Here is a 9,190-nt window from a genome sequence, read left to right as displayed (position 1 = left end):
TTTTCTTGTACATTCCCCAATATGAATTAAGAAACAGCAGCTCAAAACGTTAATCTATGTGGTTCTACATCAAGAGGAGAGCAGGGCACTGGTTTCCTAAATTCTTACTTAAATGAGAAAGAAGGTGTAGACAAGCCACATGGAGCTAGGCGGTGTGGGATGGGCAATGAAACAAAAAGTTCTGCGCAGATGAAAACTACTAGCTCTTGCTTCTCCAGTCTCTGTGTGCCAGCGTTCAGCTGCCATAAATCACTCAGCTCTGATTTACAAGAGTTGAGGGTCTGGCATCAGCTTTATTTTTGAAATTTGCAAACTCCCCATGTTCCATTAATCCACTCTTTGCTTATAGAATTTGTCCTGGGTGTCTCCTGGTGTATGTGTTGGTACTACATACTGTCTTTCCTTGTTAGCAGGCAAAGAAACTTGCTCACAATGTTTTCTCTATACATGCCATAAGTAAGATGTGCTGTTTGTTCAGTATTAAATTACAGGTGTTGCTTTCCTGGGCACCTACTGAAGCATAATTTTAATTAATCTGTCAGTACAGTTTCTATTTTCTTTTTTAGACAATTCTAGTTTCCTGCATACATACATACATCTATATTGTGCCTTTTGATCATTTGGCTACCTCTGCTTTGTAATCTCCAAAGCAGAGACTCTTTTATCAATGTATAAATGCTGTTCATTTAACAGCAAAGTGGAATATTATATATTCCACGAATAAAAGACTTTATTTTAAAAGAGTCATTTAAAAAAATGTAAGTGAATCAGAAAACTGTGGGATTTAAAAATAATTTTAAATTAAATTTACTTACATTTAAAGTATGTCATCATTTTGAAACTAAAATTTGAGATATTTCATTTTAAAAGGATTGATCAACTCAGAACTACATTTTGCATCAAATATATTCATATAAATTATTTTCCTTTTGATTTTATGAGAATTAGCATAAGTGCTTAAACCGGCATAAATCCAGAACAACTCCACTTTATTGGTGGTATCCCAGTTTTACGGAGAATAGAATTCTCTCTTCCCACTTCTTTGTTTTTTGTATTGCCATTTTTCCATGTAAGAACTTTCATGTAACAACAAGTGATGTAAAGCAAAAAAAAAAAAAAAAAGGTTATCTGAATATGCAGTGGTAGATTTCTTTTCCCCCATTGCCAGATTTGGAGAGGGGTCTTTTTGTGGACGGCCGTATCCAATTCCATTGCTGAGCTGACTGATCACCAGTAGTGGCTGTACTCCGTTCTAACAGGCTGTATTTGCAATGTAACTTTGGGATAGATAGGTGTATGATGCCTGTGACTGCAAAAGTCATGACTGTAAAGAAGCCCCCCATTCAGCCACTGAGCCAGCTAAGAACTTCATTGCAGATCTTCACGACCGCGCTGACAGGTGCTGTACTGAGCTAGGGCTTACCACCCTATGGTAAATAGAACACAGACCCTAGTTACGTCAGTTTGTGCTCCAGAGTGTATTTTAGATACCTGCTCAGTCAAACACCAGAATGGAAGTATTTCTGGTCCAACTCTAACAGTCCTGGAACCCTGCATTTATAACTGTCTTCAGCAGCAACATCTGAAAGCACAGGGGTTTGCAAGCCACATGGCAAGTAAATGCTGAAAAAAGCCTGAGGTCTCCTTTGGTGGCTTCTAGCAATGGCCACGCTGCGTGCAAGACTGTGCTTCCTCCACACACTAGTGTGCAGCCTGAACCTATAGCTGCTTGTAGGTACCATGGACAACCAGGGATTAGGCCTCAGGTACAAGTTCAAGGACACAACAATACGACAGTAGAGAGGCAGCCTAACTTAGCGATCCTCAGTCTTTCAAGCCATAGCCCTTGAAGGGAAATTTGCTGAACAAGTAAGTAAAGCTGTTGACTTCCATTACCTATTAATGAGTGAGAAGAGCAGCTAAGCACAACTGCAAGTCCCTTGGCACTCGGCATGCTTATGTGGCACTGACTAGGGATGGAGTTCAGCATCTGCTGGTGTACTTCGCAGAACTGGGGCCACAGTGAAGAAATGGGTCATGGAGTCCAGTACACTGCTGTGAGATCATAGTTTCACTGGTAAACTGGTGGATATGCATTCACAAAAACAGCTGTGCTGTTGCTCTCTGACACTACCATCAGCAAGTTGTTTCCTCTGATTTCAAGACTAAATTTATTTGTGGTTGATTTATACTCATTTATTCTTGTGCAGACAATACGCTTGGCTTATGGTTGGGCCAAATACAAAATAACATGTTGGGAAGAGATGTTAAATTCTAAAAAGGGATTTTTATGTTGTTAGTAATAAGGATCATAGTAGGAACTAATGTTTCCTTACGAGGTCTGGATCATTTAAAGAGGAGAGAACATTTGTTAAACAACCCAAGATTTCATTTGACGCACAAGTGCTGCATCCCTTATGAAACAGAAGCATCTCTGTGGTCTATTATTTTATCTACTTAAAATTAGATTATAACAGATGCCATCCCCTCACTATGCAGTTCAGTGCCAGCAAACATAAGTCTCTAATCACTTATATAAGCCTGGTGTCCTCACTTTCTAGTCTCACCATTAAAATTCTTGTGTTTTGCAGCAGTTATATTAAACATGTTCTCAGTTGTGGATTAGGATCCAAATGCAGAATTTCCCATAGTTAAGGTTGTCTGGTCTGTTTTAATATCAGAACTGAATTATAAAATTCAAATCCTAGCTTGATCTACCTAAAAGATGGGAACTACGGTATGTAAGGCAGTTGTAATTTGGATCTTGTGTTTATTGCACAGGATCCATCACAAGAACATGTGCTTTATTGTTTTTGTTAAGTACTATGTAGATTCAGGTTTTTTCTAACTGTAATTTTCAAGTTATTTCAGTCATCCTTCAGTAAAAAAATATGTGTAATGCATATGAAATGGCAGCTTTGAGTCTCCAGCATGTTTTCCTTGTTAAAATTGGGAATAGTCACTTTATAACGTGCCCAGTGTGTCTTTTCTTTCCTTCTTCCTTTTTTAATGAGACATGGTGTAAAGTTTTTCTCTTTAACGGCCTTATGGTCAGAGATGTTTTAGACAAGGTCTGGGGCATTAGCCATTGAGCATGGACTTCTCTGTCCTGCTAAACTCTACCACCAATGCATTAGTACAGAGTAACAGTGACTCCAAGCCTTTGCTTATTTGCTAGGAACTCTCCTTCCTAGTCTATGCGTTTCAATACCACGTTTGACTTTCTCATTCTGATAATAATGTGTATTGTCAACCAAGCTGCTGTTTCAGCAAAGCATTTTCCTTTGAAGTATGTGCTGTTTTGTTGCAGGTTACTTTTTCATGTTAGCAATGACAAAAGTAAACCCAGGGCTACTCCTTGGTTTTTATTTTCCAGGGTTTATTATTGTATTTACAGTTCCCTGTAAGAAGATTCAACCCTTTCCCAGTAAGAGTTCCAATACCTTTCTATGTTTCAAATACTAACGACCCATATACCCATACGGAAAGGAGAAAGATAATCAGTGATGAAGGAGGTATCTCTAGGGGCTGATGCAGATGAATAGAAAACTTAAATCATTATAAATATTACTGTACTACACTTTGGTACAACCGAAAAAAACCCTTCAAAGAAAATATTTAATGTTCCCTAAGTCAAATAAAACTCATAAACGATAGGAAAAGAAATTAACCACATGGGGGTTCTTATATCTGTAAAAAATAATAAGACTACTTGGCTGCATTGCACATAGGCAATAAAATTAGATTCATTCAGATCCCTTTTAATGTAAGCCTTGTTTCAGGCTGTAAGCAAGAAATGTCCACTGTGCTTTACAAAGGACGACGACTAGAAAAATCAATGCAAACAAATATCCCTTTCTTTTCTGATTTACCATTTATCATGAGAGATGACAAACAAATGAAGTCTCCTCTGAGTCTGAGCGTAGTTGTATTAGCATTTTGCTAGTACCAGGCAGTATACAAAAACAGCCATCATGTGTGACACCGCCAACACCTACAGGTAGCTGTTTTAGGGGCACATCCTGGTTTGTGGTGAAACAGGTTTAACTCAGCCAGCCTCTTGTACCTGCTCAGTGGTATCAGGTTATCATCTCAGTAACTCCAAGGTTGGACTGTCTTGTTCCTATTGCTGACTGGACTGACTGCTCCACCATCCATAAACAGAAGGCATAAAGGTGATTACAAACATAAGAAAGTAGTTTTACATATTGTCTTGCAGTCTTTCCATATAGTCCCTAAGTTCCTTGGAATCACCAAGATTCATATCTTGGCATACCCATTTAATATTATCATCACTGTCAAATAGAATTGAGTTGGTGTAGGGGCCTCCATCCTCCGGCAGTATTGTTGTATATGAAGTGAACTTTACTCGCTTCTGCTTTGGCCCAGAAGGATTTATAGGTTCACTTTTAACTTCTTTTTCACAAAGGTACTCAGAAGATCTGAGGATATGATTATGAAGAGTCTTCTGAGAACTCCCATTAAGGAGAAAGTTGCTTTCTTCAAACTGCATTCCTCTGTCAATCATGGTAGTGCACTCCTCTGACGGAAGCGAAATGTCAACTGGGTTTTCCAGCAGTTCAACCTCATTTCCAAGCCAGACCCAATCGTGGGAATGGGGGATGTTGCCTTGCTCACTCACAGCAAACCTTTTATGCCTGTACTTCCAAGCAAATGCCACACAGTTAATCAAAAAGACCAAGATTGCCAAGCAGAAAACACACAGGAGGGCATACATGCCAATCTCCAAATCTGTTAATCCTCTTGAAGTCAATGTGAGATCACTGGGATTGTTTTCTCCTGGTATTTCTACTTGTGTAGGGAAACCTGTGAAGATAGTTGGGTTATTTTGGAGCTGGCCATCCTCCAGGGACTCCTGATCAATGGGAGATATGAAAGTTGTGCTTTTGTTTGCATTGTCCTCATGACTGGACGTGTCCTCATGGTTTTTGGACCATTCTTGTGCTGTCCTCTCTTGTTCTGCAGATTTCTCTATAGAATTGCTTGCATGGCTTTTAAAATCTCTATCCACATCATCAATGTCATTAGTGCTTCCTTTTTGGTCAGAATCTTTTTGACCAAACTTCACTTTGACACTTCCTTTCCCAACAGCCAGAATGCTCTTCCGCTTAGTCTTCTGACACGGCTCACTGATGACCATTTCAATTTTAATCAAAGGTCCTTGCCCATCCCCTTCCGCCACTACCCCAGGCCATTTGGACTGAAGGTTTTGGTGTGCAGACACTACCATCTCGTCCAGTGAAGTGATGGTGATCGAGAAGTCCTTGGAGTCATAGATATCTAACGGCGTCACTGACCCATCACTGAACAAAATCCAAGCACTGACTATGGCTTCCTGCAGGGAGAGAGGATGAGAAAAAAAATGTGTGAAAGGTAAGAGAGCACATATCAGACACTCAGTTTTTTAAGTCTGTTTGACACTGGCAAAATAAATACACAGCTTAACTTCAGTTTATTTTGTCTTTTAAAAAAAGAAAATCAAAATGTCTGCTTCTCATTTTCTTCTTGTAGATTTGTGTTCTCTCGACCACTTAGGCATTTATCTTATCTTCAGGAACTATCAAAGACACGGTCATCTAAATTTAATAAAAGGTGCTGACCAAAAAAAAAATCGACAGTTCTTTTTTTTAGTCTGAAGTGAGAAGCCTCTTTTGAATGCCAGGGCCCCATGAATAAACTAATCATATTTCCAAAGTCCTGTTTAATTAATTTTGTAAAGGATCTATAATGGGGAATTTCTGTAATACTGCAGTTCTAATGCCATATTTAATACAACGTGCAGAGCTGTTCATGTGTCGGAGTGGTGATCCCATTCAGCCCATTGAAACAAACTAGGTCAAGAACACATCTCAATGCAGTATTTTAAATTTTCTGTCATGCTTTGAAATGTACAAGATTATGTGAAATATACAAAAGTGATTGTAGTCCTTTCTGGGAAGTACAGAAACACTCATAAACCTGCCATTTTTTAAGGATGTTTTGACCAAAACAATTTGTCTTCTTACTGCAAATTGCTAGTGCTAAAAAGATAGTTACACTTTCTCTAGTAATATAAAGTCTCAATTCTATAATAAATACAATTAAAAAGATACATTAAAAATTTATTCTGTGGTCTCACTGAAAGCTTTTTAACTCCTCAGATTATACAGTTCAAAGTAAGCACAAACTCATCAGATTTCAGCAATGCAAATCATGAAAACTTCCATACATGCAGCCAAAAGGTCCTTTTGGATGAACTGACTTTGTGAGACTATTAAGGCATGGGGTTTCTACCTCTGCTTACATAGCTAAGCCGTATTTTCCCATAGAAAAAGTGTCTTGAGTGGCACGTACATGCTTTCCACAGCATTATGCATGCCCAGACATGTCCATCACTTCCCCTGTGCTGCGTAGGTCTCCAGACTAGTTCTGAAGAGTTTAATGGTCAGTCTGTATGGGTGTTTGCACCTGTAGGAGTTGGTCAGTAAGATGAACAGCTTTACTAGGTGAAGTTACTGCTCTTCACAAAGTCATACATTATATGTGCTCTCTAAAATTTACAGCAAGTAGCTTTCCCCTAGCTTCTGACAAAGCACAGTAAACAAATAAATTAATTCTATATACTATTTTGGATCATACCTGTTTTGGAGTATGAAGGATATCATATGCAGAGGTGGTAGAAACGATAGCTCTCTTATTTCCTTTGCTGATTTGTAAGGAGAGGGACAAGCCTGAAACTAGTTGTACTCCTAGATCTGTAATGGTTACACGGTCATCTAGAACTATCACTGTCTTCTCTGCCAAGATGGAATCGGAAAGAGGTGACAGAACCTTGAAAGAGAAACAAACGCCTTGCATGAAACTGCAACTAACCGTGTTGTAAAGCAAGATTAGACTCTAACCGGCATAGCACTTCGGATTAATCTTGGGTTTGTCACATCCATGTATAAGCTATAATTGATGTTTCCCCCAAGACATTACACTCATTTGCTGCTAAATTACTTTATTTACAAAAATAATTTAATAAAACAACCAATCACTTCAGAATTGCAGCTTCATCTCAACAATGGAGTACAGATTAAATTACATGGATTTGTTTTTTAAAAAAAAGTCATTTTTGTGTGGTCTATAAAACCTCCTATGAATGCAGTATAGCACAAGACATAGTGTAAGACACTGATTAACGCTGAAACTCAGTAAGGGACTAAGTAAGTGTACAAAGCCTGTCTGATAGGAACTTGGCCTGCTGCCTTTATATGGACAGAGGACCTGAATGAAATGAAAGTGAGATTTGCAAAAGGACTTAGAAAATCCCACTGGGTGCCTGTCTGCATTTTTCAATGCCAAAATAGTCCTGTCGGTTTGCTCTAAGACTTTGTTTCTAACATGCTCAGAAGGAGACAGTCATCTTTATACTGATGCCAGAAACAGCTGGTTCAAGCCCAAAAGGGTTCATATTTGAGGTGCGATTTGTCTAAACTAACACAAGAAATCTACAGTGTAGCTACCTGCATCGGAGCTAGCCGCCTTCTGCTCTTTTATAGTCACTGGAGTGAGAGAGACATTTTAAGGGCAGAAATCCCTTGACCTCTTTGTGATGTTTGTTTTAGGCTGAAAGGAGCTGAGTCCTAAAAGTACCTGTTTCTTTGTGTTGACTGCAAAGGAAACTTAGTGTGACTGGAACAGTATGGATGTTTGCAGTTAATAAGAAGAGCCCCAATGCTTGCATTCCTTTATTTTGATTAAGAAATGTGCATGAAGTTAGACGGAGAGACAGGTGGTAAACATGAACACTCTGAAAGATTTCTGAAGATTACTTTTGTGCCCATTTTTGTCTTTCATTTTGTGAACATAAAGGGACTAATTTTTCAAAGACGTTTAAGCATATAAAGATACATGTAGATCTTTGGTAAAATTTCCTAACAGTTAGGTTCATGAGGTCCCACTTAAATTAAAAGAAGCTAGTTGTGTGCATCATGTAACCTGTTTCACTGTTCAGAAAATCTCACTGTGTTGCTAGTCACATTAACATGGATAAATCCCTTTAGAAGTTTCACCTAAAGGTATTTTATGGAAGTGACAAATAGCAAAAATGAAAACCCATTCAAACTTACTTTTATGTTTACCATGTAATTTTTTTCCAGCTTGTTTTGTTCTGAGAGCAATTAATTTTATAAGCTAACTAGCTCTTGCGTGTGTGCATCCAGAACTCTCTCTACGGAAGCTGCAAATACATCATAGGCTGTACCTGGACCGTGGTGATGCCATGCTCACGACCAACCAGAACTCGGCCGTCTTGAAGCTTAGCAATCTTGGGTTCTTCTACCTTCATGAAATCAGTCACAAGGTCAGTGATGTCAAACTGCCACTCAGAGCCTAGCATATAGGTCAAGTGGCCTCCAAACTCAGAGGATTCAGCTACAAACTGTGTGAGGACTCGCACCATGGCATGCTGATACTGGAGGGTACAACCTCTTCCTTTTTTCTCATCATCCTCTTCGTCCTCACTGTCACGGGTAGGCCTGTAAATAGATCCAGGTTTGTTATCTGCATTGCCATGATCTCCCTACAACACTGCAGAGCTTCAGTTGCATGGTATTTTCAATTAGATTAATGTTATCATCACCTGCTACTGTCTGAGAAATAGGAAACCACATTTTGGATGTGTAGGTTACTAAATCTGGGTGAGATGCTTGTACAGCTTTTTTGTGCTGTACAATTTAAAAGCTACTGTCACTTCTGTTAGTGAATTCTTTGTTTGAGTGGGACCTCCCAGCAACTTGAAAATATGTCTGGCATTGCTGAGACTTCAGTGGAACCACCACTTGTTCACCGTGTCTCCAGGCAGCAGTCAAATCTTGCAGAGGGCTAAGGAAAGCAGCGTGAAATGTTTATGAGAGGGCAGTTCTAGAACAAACCCCTGCAGCAGCTCAGCAGGGATGGGAGAAGATGTTTTAGCATCCTTTTCTCCACCTTTGCCCATAACATTTGTATCACTTTGCTCATCTCTTCAAAACTTGTAACACATTCAGGATTCCGTTTAGGTAATGCCACCCCACCTTATCCCACATCTCTATCTCATAGGTTCATTAAGCCCTCTGCATTTGAGAAATATACCATGATTTCTCCTTAAATCTCATACAGTTCATGCAAGTGTCTGGTATATTTAGTCATGTAATGACCACATGGG

The 9,190-nt window shown here is 39.1% G+C and overlaps 1 protein-coding gene across 2 annotated transcripts in view; it reads right to left on the bottom strand.

Annotated features, from left to right (window-relative positions):
• Positions 1-921: 921 nt before the first annotated feature.
• Positions 922-9,190, bottom strand: part of TMEM132B (transmembrane protein 132B) — a 259,133-nt gene continuing 250,864 nt past the window's right edge. For both annotated transcript variants that reach the window (XM_072879941.1, XM_072879942.1), the window contains 3 exons: positions 8,249-8,522; positions 6,640-6,831; positions 922-5,356 (listed from right to left, as the gene is read on the bottom strand). In XM_072879941.1, the coding sequence (XP_072736042.1) occupies positions 4,202-5,356; positions 6,640-6,831; positions 8,249-8,522 (1,621 nt within the window). In that variant the 3' untranslated portion in view covers positions 922-4,201. The remainder of the gene's footprint in view (positions 5,357-6,639; positions 6,832-8,248; positions 8,523-9,190) is intronic.

This window comes from Ciconia boyciana, chromosome 15 (assembly GCF_034638445.1).
Source record: "Ciconia boyciana chromosome 15, ASM3463844v1, whole genome shotgun sequence".
In the NCBI taxonomy this organism is placed as follows: Eukaryota; Metazoa; Chordata; class Aves; order Ciconiiformes; family Ciconiidae; genus Ciconia; species Ciconia boyciana.
Note: the sequence above shows the minus strand (reverse complement) of the source record. Positions and strands in the feature narration are given on the sequence as shown.